Here is a 19212-nt window from a genome sequence, read left to right as displayed (position 1 = left end):
TAATCACATTTGCTCTTGTAATTACTTTGCAAAGAAAAATGAAGCAAAAGCATGGGAAATATTAACAATGACATTATGTATATATTGTATGTATATAAAACCAAAGATAGTAGAACCCAGCATACAAAGCCCTTGTGGATGTTCACAAGCATGGTCAGAAAACAAAGACTGTAGTATCCCATGTATCAGAAAATGCTTGCAAAAAATGACATTTGGAATCGAAATTCATTCATTATTTGCAATATACACAAACCAAGTTTATAAGTAGCACCTATTCTACCCTTCAAGAGTCCTTGGAGCTGACAGTTCCCTTGTCCAGTGTGGGCAGGGTGTTAACTAAGGGAAGAATATTTTCTCCAAAGTCTCTGAATTCAGAGACCCATTTAGCATCTTGAAAATTCGGAGATCTCCATCTGACTGCTGACTGGATTTGGCCAGAGCCTACGGTATGGGTTTAATCCCTGTGGGTACAAGTTAGTTTATTTGGAACCAGATACAGGATCGGATCCCCAGCCAGCTTCTGGCATGCCTGCTTTTGGACTCAAGTCTCAGACCAAGGATGGGTACATGACTAATATTTCACATGTTCTAAGATGATCAGTCCCAGGCATCCTTGTTTCTGGAACAATGAAATCCAATCTGTACAGTGAAACATGAATACCACATGTTCAGATACTTAGGGCCTTTCTGGGAAGTCACCCTGATACATTCTAAAAAACCGCTTTTCCTCTAGGGTTTTTGATGATGGCCGCTGCATTTTGAACTGTCCCTCATGGAAATTCGAATTGAAGAGCCAATGCCATCCATGCCACCACACCTGCCAGGGCTGCCAAGGAAATGGGCCTTCCAACTGCACCTCATGTGGAGCAGGTAAGGGAGTCCACCCTACCTCATACCTGCTCTCCTCCAGTCCATCATTCTTTGGTTTGGCCTAGAAGCCTTTCCTGGGGTTAAGGGTTAAACTTGACAACTCTTCCTTAAAGAGTCTGTACAACCCTGAAATCTCTGCTTGTTGTCAGAATGTGAAAACATTGTTCATATTATCATGGATGCTGATTCATTTCCCCTGAGGGGATGGGAGAGAAACTAAGAGCCAGCTTTCTCCAGAGGAGAGAGAAAGGGCATATCAACAGGATGTCAGGCACGAGATAGACAGGAAAGCAGAGATATGTTGAGGTAAAAGTAAAAAGCTAGAGAATTAAGGAAGATACGTTTGGTCTTTAAAAAGAGATAGCATATTGAGGCTGTGTCAGGGTCTTCTGAAGCTGAACTGTGCCATTAAGATGTTGTCAGAGCCCTGCGGGAGCCAGGTAATCATTTCAACGCATGACGAATGTGACCTTTTGTGTCCTGATTTGAACTCCTCTCAAAGTGTTCTAGGTCTCAAAGCTCCTCTGCAGTTTGCCCTTTGACCCCTCTAGCTTCATCTCATATGCCTGTCCTCTATTTTGACCTCATGTGAGCCAGATTCATATTTCATTGGGCCCACACAATACTTTTAAAATGTGAGCCAAATTTAAAATTTGGGAAATTTCAAATGAAAACATAGGGTTTTTTTTGTTTCATTTTCTTTTGAAAACTTGGAAGATCTGACAACACTGGTCCTGCATTTCTCAAAGAGTTGCCTGGAGCCCTAAAATGGCTGCTCTCTATTTCTCCACAGTCTCCATTCTTTCTGGGTGTCTCACTAGTACTGAGACTGTCAGTTGTCATCATCATACTTCCATCGTTTTTCTGTTGAGAGAGAATTATTTTGTCTTTATTCTCACAATAAAACCAAGAAAAATGAAGAACAAATTGAGACTGTCATGGATTTGCAGGAATACAGGAGGAGACAAGACCTTTCTTTGAATAAATTAAAAGTATTGCTTTGTGCTTCATATGTAAAAAAACACATGTCTATGTTATTTTTGTCTCTAGACTGTCACATGCCGTTTACTTCCTCATTTATAATATGGTGCCAATGATGACCTCTTCCATACTTATGAAAGTTAAATGAGATTGAATGAGATGAAATAAAGCATTTAGAATAGGGCAAGACACAGTACAAACTTGTGGTATTAACTTTTCTTATTTTTGTTTCTATTCTTGTTATTCTTGTTGTGATTTTATTGTTTTTATCTTCTTACTCTGCTGGGTATTTGAGTTTCTCCAGCTTGTGAGACTTCCCTTGAGGTGTTTCCACTCATTGTCTGGTGGCCTCCTATTATTCCACCATTTCAACACCATTTCTGCAGGGAGAGCCCCCCTCCTTGCCCACGAGGGCCCCTTCACAGGTGCACTCTGGAATCCTGCACTCCCTGTTCACCAGCCTCTTCACATTGGATGTCTATCTTGTTCATAATACTCTATGCCCCATAAGCAATGAATGGTTCCTACCTTATTTTTACCTGTATTTTGAGCATGAGCACAGCATCCAACATGCAGAAGGTATGCAATAAATAACTGAATGAATGGAAAGGCTATGTAGAAAGAACGTTAAGAGGAACAGTCAGAAAAACTGAGTTCTTGTCCCAGTTTTGCTACTAACTGGCAGACACTAAACCAATCAATTCACTTTTTTTCAGTCTCTATCTACATTGTGTACAACCATAGAAATGAAATGATGTACCCCATTTGTGTACAATGAATCAAAATGTAGTCTGTGAAAACTTAAAAGATAAATAAATAAATAAGAAAAAAGAAAAAGAGCCAGGCATGGTGGTGCATGCCTATAATTCCAGCAGCTCAGGAGACTGAGGCAGGAGGATCACAAGTTTAAAGCCAGTCTCAGCAACTTAGTAAGGCCCTGAACAACTTAGTGAGACCCAGTATCAAAATAAAAAATAAGAAAAGGGCTCAGAGGTTAAGCATCCCTGGGTTCAATCACTGGTACCAAAAAGAAAAGGAAAAGGGAAAAAAGATAAATTGGCATCTAAAACCATCTTAACATCAAAAACACTAAATCTCTATACAAAGCACAAAATTAAAGAGAAGTTTAGATGCTAAACAAATGTCTGGTTTTCTAAGCGTCTTACAGCTACTTGGACCGATCTACACATAAAAGGTTTTAGCATGTATTCTGTATTTACTATTTGAAAGACTGTGTTTAACCCGGTATCTTAAACATTTATTGTGTTCATCCCATGTCCAAGTTACTGTATGTTGAGTGCCATGAAAAATACAGCAAAAGACAATAAGATACTCGCCCTAAAGGAGTTTACAGTCTAACAAGGATGTTGTCCCCCTGTATTTCAAAGCAAGAAAATATTAGATAAAGACCAAATCAGTGGTAGGAATCCTACCATAGGACAGAGAAGAAACATCACTTCCAGTTCTAGTAAGCAGAGAAGGGTATTACTTAGCAAGCTAGGTTCTCTTCCTAGGAAGAGTTTAGTATCCCTAGTCCAAGGACTGTTAGCACAGTAAGAATATCAGAGACTTTCATGAGACAATACTAAAGACGGATGTTTCAACTGAAGAAGTTCTGTATGTATAGATGGAAGCTTTAATAAAAAATTGAAAATCCACTGCCTGGGGATCCCTTCTACCCACACAAGTCTCTCCCACCAACTTGTACAGATTTCATCCCTGTTCAGTTGCAACTTTATTAAGCTTTAAGTATGAATCCTTTTGGAAATGCAGAGGTCCAGTTATGTTGGTGAAAGTTTACTCTAAATTCTCTTCCAGTTCACCCTCTACCAAACAAAACCCAAAGATAAATGAAACCAATCCCACAATAGCTACAGTAAGCAAAACGCTTCAGTAAACTTCATAAAGTTAATTTTCAGAGTCCCTCAGCTTTTCTTTAGTCTTTTCTGACAGTTCTTTTCCCTCATATCTACAACCTTCAACCTTCCTTCCCTCTTACAGACTTCAATGTCTTCACTCTGATCTACCTTCTCTTCTAACAAAACCAACTGCCAAGAGATGCTCTTGTAAACAGATTACTCTTTGGAACACCTGAAAGCCAATCTGAACCTCTTTCAGAGTTCTTTGTATTTTAATTCTTATCTCACGTCATCTCATGAAAGGTTTTAGAGCTAGAAAATATGTCAGCCCTGCTACTGCTGGAACCAACTACATATACTAATTTATATTTGGAGATCCTGGGCAAGTAGCCAAATATCAAGCATGGTTTTTAAGTCTCTGAGCTTTTCGAATTATCATCCATAACTAAGCATGCTGGCATACTGTTTGGATTATTAGAAGTGTGACTAAATCATCATATAACCCTGGACGAGCCCTTGGGGAGAGTTGACCATGGTCAAGGCATCTAAGTGACCTCCCTTTGCAGGTTTATTTTAAAAACTGAGGTTCTTCAAATATCTGTCCTTCAAATCCACATTATAACACCCAAATGGGTCCAAATAATAAAGTCATATCCAAACAATAAATATGGAATTGAAGAACATTTCCTGCAATATCTGAGCCCATCAATGTTAATTTTTAATTTTATGGTTATTGATTCAATTGGCTATATGGAAGAAATTGAACATTGCCAAATATGAATTCATTGTCTGACCCATTCTATCATTCAACAAATATGTATTCAGAACTTGCTAGATGCCAGGCTGCCCCTAAGACTCTGGATCCTGAGTCGATGTCTCAGGAAGGTGTAGGGAAGTAGACCAACTTCAGGATAGAGGAGAGGTAGGTTCCTTACTGCTGTCCCCCACATCTTTCCAACCTACATCTGAGAAGTTGTGGTGCTCTGAAGAGCAGGACCATTTAAAAGGAAGTCATGGTGGAAATGGGGTTTGCTGGGGTTTCATGAAGTTGCTGAGAACATATCTTGGATGATTGACACTCCTATGATCTCTTGAGATGCTAGGTTCCACCAGATCAGAGTGTCATGCTCCATGACATTTGTCTGTAGCTGAAATGTCACCAGATACACTCTACATACTCCCAAGAACTCTTTCACTTACAGAATAAGGTTCTAAGTCTAACTTGAAAACAACTGATACTTTTTCCCACCACCTCTAAGGATTTCTCCCTTTTTTTCCTTGGACCCACAAGAATCAGCAGACTTCAGGTATAAAATTACAATAAACAGAGAGGTAGCTTGAGAGTCCATAATCCAACAATATGTTTGTAAAAGTATATTTGAAGTAGGGCACTGCTTAAATGAGAACTATTAGGGCAAACCACTTGAGAGTGGACCAGAGGCTTAAGTCTGGCATCCAGAATGTTCTAAATACTTATTTGTTGAATGATGAATGAATGGGCAAGTGAGTGACTTCGTATTTGCAATATTCAATACCCATCTACAGGTAAAAATAGTAAAATATCAGCAATTAATCTTTGTTCAGGTTGATGTTATAGTGACTTTCCGTTTCTGCTTGCAACAGAGAGGTTGGCTGTATTTATGCATGAATTCGGCAGCCTTGCTTCTTAATGGTGAATAGTTTTGGATCTCCATGTGTTGGGTGATTTGATGAGTGATCTCTAGATTCTGGTTATTCTGCTCTTCTGAGGTAGGGTCATATGTGAAATCTGATTCACAGAAGCTAAAAGCCTTGCACATACTCAGAATAAAAACTCTAGGAGGCTGGGAGAAGACCTCTCGGTTCATCTATAACTGTTACTCTTAGTATTTTGTTTTTATTTGTACCTGATTGTAATTGTTTGTAGCTAATTGTAATGCTTTGTAAATGATTAGATTTTCCACTCCTTCTAGGAACAAATTTCCAAAGTCTGTCATACTGTGGGTATTGCCCTTTCTTTCCTTATAGAGCCCAGAGTTGACAGAAGCCAGGAACCCTCAGGAATACATGTAGTCAAAGAGGTGTGCTTGGTCTAGTGCTTCAATGAGATCATCGTTATGATGTCTTTGCAAAAATTCAGACCTTAGTTAACACAAGCACATGATTTTGATAATACTTCCAAATTATTTTAAAAATCTGCACTTTTGTAAAGCAAGTCCATCATTAAGCATGTGTTTATTCCTATGGGATCTCTGTAACCCCCAGGTCTAAGAGATTCCACAGATACCAAAAGAACCCTTGGGAAAATGAAGCACATTTTGATTTATAGTTATTCACATGGTTTGTGGTTTTGCAGTGACACCCCAGATAGTGGTCGTTGTTCATTCAAATATAGAAACTATTGCAAAATGATTCCCTGCAAGGAAAACTTCAACGACAAGGATATAGATATTGCACTTTTCATTAAATCCAGTCTTATACTTCTGGTCCCTTAGGAACAAAAGCATTCAGTCGTTTCTTTTTTTAATAAAATGTTCTACATTATATTAGCTTCATGGCTGATTTTGTATATTTTCTCTTTTTCCATTGCCTCTGTAACTGGTCAGACAAGCATGGCCAAGAGCACTTCCTGTACCAGGGGGAGTGTCGAGAGAACTGTCCAGCCGGCCACTACTCTGCCAAGGGGTACAACTGCCTGCCCTGCCCAGACAACTGTGAGCTTTGCCACAGCCCAGGTGTCTGCACAAGATGCATGAGCGGCTACTTCCTAGTGCCCACCAACCACTCCTGCCAGCAGCTGAAGTGTGGACAAGGTGAGGCTGTTTGTCACCCCTGCCCAATACCAGGAGATGGGAGAAAGGTCTATACCCCTGTGTATCCTGGAGACTTAAATTACCTGCTAACTATAATATCACCACTTGGGACAAGGTTGAATGCTTCCATATATCCAGTGGGGATAGTAGTAGCTGCCCCTCCCTCTTACCCCAACACATCTTCTCCCTGGGTTTACCCCTCCCCAAACCCTCCACCCCCTCCCAACCCCTACTCAATATAAGTGCCAAGAAATGCAGCCAGTCACATAGAAGTCCCTGGGATATTTGTGGAAGGGATATATTAGAGAAAAAATTAGATTAGAATCCAAGTCTTAGCCAAGAATTTTCTTTTTCCCAATCACTAGGTATGAAACTCTGGGCAAAACTAATCCAATTTGCCCATGCTATGGTGGCTTTGTGAAAGGGACAGCAAAGCACCCAGCTAGAAATGCTGTGAGAAGCCAATGAGAATCAGCCTCCCTGATTCAAAACCACTTGAAGATATTAAAATGGACTGTGAATTATATCTGTTATTGTTATTGCCCAATTTGTTATTTCATATGAGAAGAGGGAAATTAGAAAACAGCGCTTACAGATTTGGCTCACTTCTATGTAAGAATGCCACAGACTATTGCTCTGTCTCTGTGTAAGAATTATGCCTGGCCTTGTGCTAGAATAAGCACCAAGTTGTTTTTAGAATAATTAAGATATGAATTTCTATTTCTGCTTAATGTTAATGAAGGTAGTAAAAGATTTAAAACTTTGTTTTTAATGTGTAGGGCAGGACAGATAAAAAGAAAGATGGTGCCTATTCATTTACACACCCAATTCCATTTCCCCAGAAGCAGCACTGATTTCTTTAATAAAAAAGAAAATACCAGCTTAACTTCAAAACTGGTTACAGGCCATGAGGTCCTACTTTGTGGTATTTGTACAAGTCATACTGATTCAATCTATTAAAGTATTAGAAGAAGATAAAAAAAGGTGTGTGGCACATTTATTGTCAAGGATGGCTTTGGATTTTACAACTGCTCTATGATTTACTGAAGCTACATGCCGCCATATTTTCATAGCAATCGATGTGTCTCTACTCCGTGGAAATGAGTTGTATTTTTCACTCCTCTTGCTGTTTAGGTGAAGTTCAAGACTCGGACTATGAAGAATGCTTGCCTTGTGAGGAAGGATGCCTTGGATGCCGCTTAGGTATGTCATCTTCCTTTGTTATTTAAAGAACTTAAATAGCTTTATCATTTTCAACACATCTACATCCTCTTCCTTCATTCAGGATATTGTCATTCTCAGTGTCCCCATTCACATCCATTGAGGAGGCTTATTCCAATGCAGACAGGGTCACCTGGGGCAAAGCTTTTGAGACAATAGATAGGCCTTCTGGTCTTAATGAAAATCTCGTTTAAGAAAGGACAGTGGTACCACCACATGACCCAACTCTACCACTCCTCAGTATTTATCCTGAAGAATCAAAGTCATCACACTACAGCAAAATATGCATACCCATGTTTATAGCAGCATAATTCAAGTTATGGAACCAGCGTACATGTCCATCAGTGAATAAATGCATAAAGAAAATGTGGTATACGTACAGAATGGAGTTTTATTCAGCCATAAAGAAAAAGAAATTATGTCATTTTGAAGGAAAATGGATGGAACTAGAGGCCATTATGTTAAGTGAAAAAAGCCTCAGAAGGGCCTGTGTTTTCTTTCATATGTGGAAGCTAAAGAGGAAAAAGGAAAAGAAAGGCGTGGGGGCTAGGATCTAATAAAAAGCAAAGGGAGATCAGTAGAGAAATAAGATTAGGCTGGGAGGGAGGGATGGGGAGTGGAAGGGAGTGAAACGGGTCAAATTCTATGGTTATACGGTATGCATGTATGAAAATGTAACCACAAATCCCATTACAGCAATAAAAAATGTGGAAAGAAAAAGAAAGAAAGGACAGTGGCATCTTTCTGATTGTTAGCTAGTTGGCAGGCTCTCTCTCAGCAACTACATTGCAAGATGCCTGAGACTCTCCCCTTCTGCAGGTGACAGACTTGAAAGACAAACAATGAAAAACTCAAGGAAAGGGAGTTTGAATGAGTAGAGCCTACTTACTCTAACTCATTCAGTGTGTGAAACTCAAAGCTGGTGGGAAGAGAAATAGGGAGGTTTTCCTTTATAGAATGACTCTATTGCTTGCAGCCCAGGACAATCCTTAGAGAAAAAAATGTTACGGTGACAGTAGTGTTGAAATCCCAGTCATGCTATGAAAACCAAATGTTATTCTACCACTCATACCAGTGGCTCCTCCTTTCTCTTTCTCTCTCACTCCTGGTAGAGGAGTAATACAGACAGTTTATAGCACACGGCACCATTGGATTGCATGTAAAATGTCAAAGAGGGACATGCCACCAAATTCCAAAATCGTATTTTAATTTAAATTTAATCAAGATAGAGAATGAAAGCACCCAGAAGCCACTCCAGATGCGGGAACTCACGCAAGAGATTTCATTAAGCAGATAGTGTTTGCCCGCGGGGGGAGAGAGCTCACAAGAGGGAGATCAGGGCGAGAAAGACTGGTAGTTGAGCTATTCTTAAGTAGTAGAATTTCCCAGGCTAATAACAGCAGACCAATGACTGATGAGAATGTTCACAAGCTAACTATCTGGACCAATGACTGCCGAGGCTGTTTGCAGGCTTACACGTGGACCAATGGCTGGCTAGGATGTTCACAGACTGCCAATCTGGGTTGTAAAATGGTGTGGGGTGCGTGGTGCAGAATACTGGCTGCAGCTGATGCCAATAGAGAAAACAGTGTATAGGATTTTTTTAAAGCAAACCCCAACTAAAGCTCACCAGAGAGTGACAAGAACATTCTAAATGCTGCTAATTGTCATACCTTCAATTCTTGACTTTTTCTTGATTTATAGTCTCTATGTATCAGGCCTCATGTATTCTCAGATTGACTTAGTGAAACTCAATCATCACCGTATTTTTGAACCCTCTATTGATCTCTCCAATAGAATGAATTCTCCCTTTTCTGAGTTCCCTTTATTTGTAAACTGATGGTAATACTTTTTCAGCTGACTGGTGTGATATCTGGTATGTATACCTCTTTCTTGAGAGGTATGTATACCTCTCAAGTCTAAATGACTTGAGAATAAGCTCTTTGATTTATATACTCTGCTCCCTTAAGAATCAGCAGCATGCCCAAGATATAATAATTGCAAAATTATTGTACAAATGTCCCTGATTTATAATACTTTGATCTACAAGTTTTCAGCTTTATCATGGTGTAAAGGTGGTACCTATTCAGTAGAAACTGAACTTAGGATTTTGAATTTTGCTCTTTTCCTGGGCTAGCAATGTGTGGTACACAACTGTTTCATAATGCTGGGCAGCAACAGCAAACCACAGGGCCCAGTCAACCATGTGATCTCAAGGTAAACAGCAAACACTGTAGAGTGTACTATGTTGACAGTGTTTTCAGACACAGGCATTTAATAAGTTACATGAGACAGTCAACACTTTATTATAAGATAGTCCTTGTGCTAGATGATTTTGCCCAAATATAAGCTAATGTAAGTCTTATGTTTAAGGTAGGGCAAAGCTAAGCTATGATGTTGGGTAGGTTCAGAATATTAAATGCATTTGTAACTTAACATTTTCAGTTTAGAACAAGTTTATCAGGATGTAACTTCATTGTAACTAAAGGAACGTCTGGATGAATGTTTTGTGGATTGAATTTGAGAGTTGTCCAAGTTCAAAACAGAGATAAATGGCTTAGGAGACCCAGGGATTTAGATTTGATGTTTTCTCTAATCAAAGTTTGTATATGGTCCAAGAAGAAGAGAAAAGAAATCATGGGATTAAAAAAAAAATAGGTAATTTTTTTTCATGGAATATTAGAAAGATTTAAAGAAAACATGCATTATTGAATTTTATAATAAGATAAGAAAGTATATAGATTTAAAAGATACAAATGATTTACTGTTATTTTCTTGTGATACGAAACATCATCCTTTGGAGAGAACTTAACTTTATTCCATTTTAATAATGTAGATTCTTCTGTGGACCAGATCTAGACCATCTCTAGAGGAATTAAAGTAAAATCAGCCACTTTGAGACATTTTATCTCTGCTATGTAATAAATAGTTGTTGTGATCCTGGAAATATTTCCTTTCCAGATTTTGTATTCCTTTCCAGATATTTAATGCACTGTAGATTAATATCTGTCTTTTACCACTAATAATGAAAAAACTCAAATTCCAGATTGATGGGCATTTTATCTTATTCCAGGGTGGAGTTAGGTATTTGTCAATCCAAAGAAAGAGAAAACTAAATCCACAACCAAAAAGTATTGTTTTGTCTGGAAGAAAATATTATGTTTGATACTCTAGGATGGAACGAGGGCGTTTTTATTATTACAGGGTTAGATTTCTTTATCAAGCTGTAAACAAACAGAATTTTATAAAACTCCATTATGTTTCAAGAGTATTTGATGTCAAATTCTTTGCCTTTTTAATTAGTGTCTTGAATGGAATTTTTTTTTTATCTTTATTTTTTGAATGGAAATTTTAACAAAGACAAATCTAAGTATTCTGACTGTCATGAGCAGTGAGTGAGGAAGGAATCAAGTTTGGTTCCAACAAGTGGATTTTATTCATGCAACACATACTCAACTTAACATTCCTAATAATAGCAAGTCACAAATACATTGAAGAGTCACTCCCTTGTTCACCTACAGTCCAATCCCCATGGACTTACTCAATGCAATGTCTCTTAGCTAAGAAGTCAGTCAGCAAGACCAAGGGGATCTCAGCCATAGCCTCTCTCAGCTCCTCGTACGTCTTTGGATGTCCTCCAATGTCCAATAAGCTGGAGGCTGGGTGGCAGGTGGCACTGTGGGTGAGGTGGTCAGTCATCTGGCCTCGGTGACAACAGTCGATCAGCAATCCAGCGATGGAGGGGACAGCAGCCGGGGCAGTCAAGAGACAGAGCAACGTGGAGTCCTCTGGTCATGATGTTGCTGACAGTTTGCTCCAGAAGTCCAGGGGTTTAAGTAGTGATTTTCAGCCCAGTCATGCTCTGGTCTTCATTGATAAAGACCAGAACAACACTAGACTAGGAGCCACTACTCAAATCATAGATAAAGTTTCATATCGGCATTGTTCAGGAGTGTCATCCTGCCACACAGCAAGTTTGTCACCAGGTGCCTTTATTTTAGTTTTACAAGTCCAGGCAAATACCAAATACAGCTTATTATTACTACATAACACACAACTATAGCAATTCCTATTATTTCCTTGTCTCATTACACTGGATTGTATTTTTTACTACTTGAGGGGGAAAGTAGATGGAGGAATTTTACCTAATGTTTTTATCTTAATTTAGAGAATGCAGTAATACTTATGACACTTAGGTTATAACCAAAGATTTGGGACCCATATCTATATTACTATTGATTTAATTATGGATTTTAATCAAATTGCATAAGGCCTCTTTACTTCCTTACCTTGTCAATAAAAATAAAAGTTACTATGCTTTTATTTTGACTAAGAAAGGGGTAATGAAAAATCCTTTAAGCTGGGTGTGGTGGCACACATCTCTCATCCCAGTTACTCAGGTAGCCAAGGCAGGAGGATTGGTGATCTCAAATTCAAGGCCAGCCTGAGCAACTCAGTGAGATCCTGTATCAAAACTAAAATTTTTAAAAATGAGGTGGTGTGAAGAAGATCTACAAGCAATCAACAAACATATGGAAAAATGTTCAACATCTCTAGTAATAAGAGAAATGCAAATCAAAATCACCCTAAGATTCCATCTCACCCCAATTAGAATGGCGATTATCAAGAACACAAGCAACAACAGGTGTTGGCGAGGATGTGGGGAGAAAGGTACACTCATACATTGCTGGTGGGGCTGCAAATTAGTGCAGCCACTCTGGAAAGCAGTGTGGAGATTCCTTAGAAAACTTGGAATGGACCTCCATTTGACCCAGCTATCCCACTCCTTGGCCTATACCCAAAGGACTTAAAATCAGCATACTACAGGGATACAGCCACATCAATGTTCATAGCTGCTCAATTCACAATAGCCAGATTGTGGAACCAACCTAGATGTCCTTCAATTGATGAATGGATAAAGAAACTGTGGTATATATATACAATGGAATATTACTCAGCCATAAAGAATGATAAAATTATGGCATTTGCAGGCAAATGGATGAAATTGGAGAATATCATGCTAAGTGAGATAAGCCAATCTCAAAAAACCAAAGGTTGAATGATATCGCTAATAAATGGATGAGGACACATAAAGGGGGGAGGGAAGGGTTAGTGTTAGGGTTAGAGTTAGGGTTAGGGAGCGGGGCAAGAATGGAGGAAGGAAGGACTGTATAGAGGGAAAAGAGGGGTGGGAGGGGTGGTGGGAAGGGAAAAAATAACAGAATGAATCAAACAACATTACTCTATGTAAATTTATGATTACACAAATGGTATGCCTTTACACCATATACAAACAGAGAAACAACATGTATCCCGTTTGTTTACAATAAAAAAAAAAGCAATGAACACAGATGAAGGATTAAAAGTGAATTTTGAAAACTAAAAAAAAAAAAAAAAAAAAAAACCAATGGAAAAAAGTATATGACCACATATATGTATTCACCTAAAATGATATATATCTCAATGGGTGTGTGAATATATAAATTAAAAGTAATTTTACACTTGAAAATAGATAAATAAATAAACAAATGAAAGATTAAAAAAAAAAATGAGGTGGTGTATGGGTGTAACTCAGTAACTGATCCCTAACATGCGTGAGGTCCTGAGTTCTATCCATAGCACTGCAAAAAAACAGAAAAAAGAAAGTGAAAATCCACTAATGTTTATTCACTGAAATGAATAATATTATGGAAAAATTTTTTTAAATTTAAGTAATTTAAAAAAGTCGTGTCAATTGAGTGCCAAACAAAGGGACACACAGATACACCAAAAGAATTTTAGAAAAAAAGAACTCCTGAGTCCTGAGGTGGTAGAAGGTATCTAGGAAGATTGGACCCGAGATGCACACTGGAGTTTGTAAGAAATTTACATAAATGAGAGGAAAGAGCTACCATCTGGCGGGGGTCTTTCTACTTGGATAATGGCAAGAAAAGAGGCTTGGAGGAAAGAATTTCTGCCATGGATTTTAGGATGCTGAATGTACTAATTTTACAGGAGAAATAGGTAAATGTTAGGGAATAGGCAAAGAAAAATTTGGAGATGCAGTTCAAAACCAAACCTTGAATTTCAGACTGATGAGTTTAAAAGTATTCTGCGACCTAAAGGGAATAATTGGGGGTTCTTCATAAAAAGAGGGGGTTTTGTTGGGGGTGTAACTCGCTGGTACAGTGCTCGCCCAGTGTGAGATCCTAGGTTCAATTTCCTGTATCCCCACCAAAAACGATGCATTTGGTTGCTGGATTAGTAGTGTTCATGGTAATCAAAAAGGAGAGCAATTGTGGTGGACATCAGTGAGAAAGCTGTTTGAGAAAGTCAGGTAAGAAGTACCTGAAGCTAATCTAAGGTAGTACCAGGAAGCCATGAAGAAAGAGAGGTATGTGTTTGTGTGTATGTGTGTGTATTTTTTAATCCCATGAAACAAACAGACCAAGCATAAGAAAAGATTTTTTTATTATATGAGAAATGCAAATTAAAGCTACTATGAGATACCATTTCTCACCTATCAGATTGGAAAAAATCCATGTTTACCAGCTTGACAGGGAAGTCTTTGGAAAAGTAAATACTCTTATTTCTTGCTTGTAGGAAAATAGATAAACCACTGTGGAAGAACACTAGCAGTGTATATAACACAACTACATCTGCACATACCCTCTGACCTCACAATGCTCTTCTAGGATTTACCTGAGGATTAATCTTCACGAACTTAAAATAGCATACAGCACCCCCTTATCCACAGACCCCCTCTGGATGCACAGCACCATGTGTAGTACAGAGCTCTCTAATTCTTTGCCTTTTACATCTTTACTAAGCACTAATGCATGGTGGCTGTCAGTTTTAGAATTTGAGATACAACAACCCAACTACCACAAATCTCTTTTTTCCTTCTTTGCAGTTTCACATAGGAGGTTTGTCCTTATCATCGATCTTAGCAACTTCACTGTATGATTTTCTTTTTCTTCTATTAAGTTTGCCTTTTCACTTAAAGGAAATACTTTACAGTAAATTGCAAGCATCATCACTACTCTTGAGCTTTGGGGAGATTATTAAATAAAATAAGGGTTATTTGAACACAAGGACTGCAATACTGCAACAGTTGAGCTGAGATACAAAATGACCACTAAGTGACCGACAGGCTCACAGCGTACGCAGCATGGGTATGCTAGACAAAGGGACGATTCATGTCCTGGGGCCAAGCAGGCTGGCACTGACTGTGGATAACTGAGACTCTGGGAAGCAAAGGTTGTGTAAGGGGGAGCAGAAAATTCATGGTGGTATTGTGGTCGTGAATTATTGGGAACAGCTTAATTGTCTGTTCACAGAAGACTGGTTGAATAAAGCAAGATGCATGGATGCAATGGAGGCATCAAAAAAAGACAAAAAAAAAAAAAACAAAACAAAGGAGATTCACTTGAACTGAAATAATTTCACCATACACTGTTAAGTAGAAGGCAAGGTGCAAAAGGAACAAAATGGTTTTCTAAAAAGTTTGCATAACTACATTTTTATTTATTTTTGCAAAAAAGAAAGAAAGGACAAATGAGAAATTGATGAAAATGGTGACCAATAGGGGGTGAAGAAGAGGGGAGACTTCTCTGATTATATCTATTTATATAGTTTTCATTTAAACTATGTGTTTACCATATTCATAACAAATGGTAGTTGCTTTAAATACAAGTCAATTAATTTTAAAAAACCTATGCATCAATAGCGGTGTTTAAAGAAGGAAAAGAAGAGGAAGGGGAATAGAATGAAAAGGAAAGCTTTTTTTTTTTTCCAGAAAAGTTTCAGTTGGCAAAGGAAAGAATTAGGAAATCATCATTTTGCATCCCTCAGTGTATTGACTCAAGGGAGAATTATTAAATTACCAGCATGTGTTAAAGTCACTGGGTGGAAAATCATTGGGCCACAGGATAATCACACAGACTTAAAGTACCACCGGAATTAATAGTTGATTACAATGGAGAGATTTGCTAATTACCAACTTCAACAAGTTATTACACTTAGCACCACTGTTATTTGTTCCGTGCAACCTGACATTGTATCTCCTGATGTGATATATTGACAAGCAGATATATCACCTGGTATTCTTGACAAAATCATATAGACCATAATTTTCAACAGGGGACGATTATGACACCAAGGGACACTTAATCAGTGTTTGGGGATGTTTTTATTGTCATGATTGGGAGGTTGTTACTGGCATCAAATGGTAGAGGTCAAGAATGGAATGCAGCTGAACCATGCACAGGAAAGCATCCACAAGAATCACCTGGCCCAAACTGTCAAGAAGGCTGAGACTGAGAAAACCTTACTTTGCTTGAGGATAATCACAAGATAAATCCAGAATGTGAGATATCTGTACAACAACTTGCCTGCACTCAGACAAATCAACATTAAGGTAAAAGGAAATAAAAGCAAGGGAATTAAGTAGTTGAAAGAAGACAAATCTGCCACACAGATGAATTCCAAGTAACTTATTTAGGTACTCCTCTTGTAGGGAAGTCAAGCCTTATTCCCTGCTTCTTAACTGTGGGCTACACATGGTGACTGAAAGATTGCAATGGTGAACTCTACAAACGCTGACTCAATCCACGTGATAAAAGTCAACATCAACGGTGGTAAATCTTACTGATGGGATGCAACCTCAGTGAGATGTACTGAGAGGACCACTTTACCTCCGTGATCTTCCTTAGAAAATGGGTTCATAACCCCAGTCCAATCTTGAGAAAAATAAGGCAAATCTCTACAGAGAGACATTTTACAGGATTTTCCTCAAAACTAAGTTCATCAAATGAGTGAGAAATTGTCATAGCCAGGAGGAGCCTAAGCAGACTTAAGGACTAAACAGAATGTGTTATCTCAGATGGAGTTCTGATACAGAGAAAAGATGCTAGGTAACAGCTAAAGAAGTCTGAACAAATGATTGACTTCAATTTATAATAATCATTGTAAAAATAGTTATAAAAAACAGTGTAGGGCAGTTGAAAATGTCCTTTACCTTGATTATTGGGGTAACTGCATGACTATGTGCATAAAATTGTACATCCAGACAGGGTGAATGTTACACTATGAAAACAATATATCAATAAATCTGACTTTAAAAGAAAAGGACTTCAATGTTAGAATGTACCCCATTAATGCCCCCCTCTCCCATCTCTGGATAGTATGACTAAACAGTAGCTTAAAATTGCTAGTATTTATTGAATAGTTACCAAGATTCTGTGTGCTATGCTATATTCTTTTAGGTATACTACCTCCTTAACTCTAAGAAGTAGTTATAATTATTACCAAGATTCTGTGCGCTATGCTACATTCTTTTAAGTGTACTACCTCCCTTAACTCTAAGAAGTAGTTATAATTATTGCTCTCACTTTGCAGATGAAGAAGTGAAATTCAGAACACTAAGTACCATGTGTAAATTTATTAGACTAGTAACTATGAGAACCAGAATTGACCCAGGATAATTTGACCCAAGACTAATACTCATGGCTTTGATGAATTCTCTATCCATACCATCTAATGTTCTTCTCTTCTGAATAAGGATCAGAGAGTATTTTGTTTTGGGGGAATCATAAAAAGGTAAAATAAGTCTTATTTTCTGCCCCTTTCCTTAGCCATACACAGTACAATCATTGCACTGTTTGGTTACAGCTTTGTGCCCAATGGCATAACTGAATTTACAAGTCACACAGTGAAAATGTTCATAAAACAGTACGATCATTGCACTGTTTGGTTACAGCTTTGTGCCCAATGGCATAACTGAATTTACCAGTCACACAGTGAAAATGTTCATAAAATGGTCACACAAATTAATTTGGTGTCAGTGGTTATACAAAGCCTTCAGAGTCTACATCCGGAAGGTTCTAAGATGGAATGGAGTAGATGGGGAGAGCCCCACAGTAGCAAGACTAAGAAAGTAAATAAGCATGTTTTCAATCAGCTCTGGCTTCCCCCCACCTCTTTACCTCCCTCCAGTTCCATTCACCTGCATAAGGGACTCTTTTAGTAGGAAAGGAATTTCTATCACAAGGGTGTAATTGGCAGGAGACACCCCTCTGCCCTCCTCCATAACCCATGTTAAATCTAAGCTTCAGATCGTGGATTGAGATAACCAACCTCATATACTTGCTACTCTCTTTGTCTCAATAAAGAGTAACAACCTAGTTCATGGAAGAAAAAGTATCAGAGCTATTTGAGATATGAAGTTCACCCTTTAGTTTTCTATTGGAGCAGATAGGTAGAGGTTTTAAATCAAATGTTGCAGTCACAGATTACCATTTATGTCACTTTTATCCTGATCTCCCATTGGACAATTCCATAAACTTTCAGGAAGCAAGAACAATGTCAGTTTGGGCACCTTGCAAACCAAAGGTATTGCAGAATAAAATTTATACAAGCATAGTATCTCCTTTAAATTGGAGGAAAGTTGCTGATTGTAAAATTGGAATTCAACATTCATAGAGTCTTCTTTCCAGGGACCTGTGTGTCATATGCCTTCAAGCCAGCCTTAGTGCATGACCCTGGTGGTTAACCACCAACATCTCCAAGGACACATGGGGAAGGGATATTCAAGATGCCTCTTTTCTGTGAAAGACCAAACATAGAGCCATTTGCAGAGAATATAGATTCCCTGTCAACAGTTTGCTGAACTTGGCAGGGTGGCGCACACCTGTAAACCCATGAGCTTGGGAAGTTGAGGCAAGAGGATCACAAGTTCAAAGCCAACCTCTGCAATTTAATTAAGACCCCAAGCAACTCAGCAAGACCCTGTCTCAAAATAAAATATAAAAAGGACTGGAGACATGGTTTAGTGATTAAGCACCCCTGTGTTCAATCCCCTATACAAAAACAAACAAACAAACAAACAAACGGTTTTCTGAAGAAAAGAGAGACAAGCTCCACTTTAGAAAACATAAACTGATCATTTTGATTTTTTTTTCACTAGCACCTTCCTCTCCCCTCATTCTCTAAAGTATGCCTCATTTCCCAGGTGGGGCTTAAGAAGATATGAAAACTTTTTCAAAGAGAGCACAATGTTGAAAGAATTTGCAGCTTACATTTCCCAGTTTCCTTGTCTCTTATTCATTCTGGGATTCTTCTTTAAATCATTTAGCAAATATTTATGGCATGCTTTTCTGCCTTCTGCTTTCTCATCATTTGTTCAATTTGTTCCACAGATAATAGGACTGTATAACCTAATATTTATTGAGTGTCATCATTTACCTGGCATTCTGCCAACTCTTCCTGTAGATGATGTGTTTTCACATCTATAATCCAGTGATTTTTATATATGGGGAAACTGAGGATTAGAGAAGCAGCTGAAATTTGTCTAAATTTTATGCATACGGAAAGTGATAGAGTAGTTTGAAAAAGGTCAATTTTGAACAATCTTGTGCATAATTTTGTTCATTCTGTCTTCTCATAGGAAATATTTGGCTTAGGAGCTCTTTATTATAAATACCTATGCATAAGGGTGGATGGGATTGTGC

The 19212-nt window shown here is 38.3% G+C and overlaps 1 protein-coding gene across 4 annotated transcripts in view; it reads left to right on the top strand.

The window, feature by feature from the left end:
- The window catches only part of PCSK5 (proprotein convertase subtilisin/kexin type 5), a 437767-nt gene that overhangs the window by 337261 nt on the left and 81294 nt on the right, over positions 1 to 19212 (top strand). For all 4 annotated transcript variants that reach the window (XM_079112090.1, XM_079112091.1, XM_079112089.1 and 1 more), the window contains exons 22-24: positions 734 to 870; positions 6296 to 6502; positions 7637 to 7705. In XM_079112090.1, coding sequence (XP_078968216.1) covers positions 734 to 870; positions 6296 to 6502; positions 7637 to 7705 — 413 coding nt within the window. The remainder of the gene's footprint in view (positions 1 to 733; positions 871 to 6295; positions 6503 to 7636; positions 7706 to 19212) is intronic.

The sequence above is a fragment of the Sciurus vulgaris genome (genome assembly GCF_902686455.1).
Source record: "Sciurus vulgaris genome assembly, chromosome: 15".
Lineage (NCBI taxonomy): Eukaryota > Metazoa > Chordata > Mammalia > Rodentia > Sciuridae > Sciurus > Sciurus vulgaris.
The sequence above is the reverse complement of the archived record's forward strand: the minus strand, read 5'-3'. Positions and strand labels throughout refer to the sequence as shown.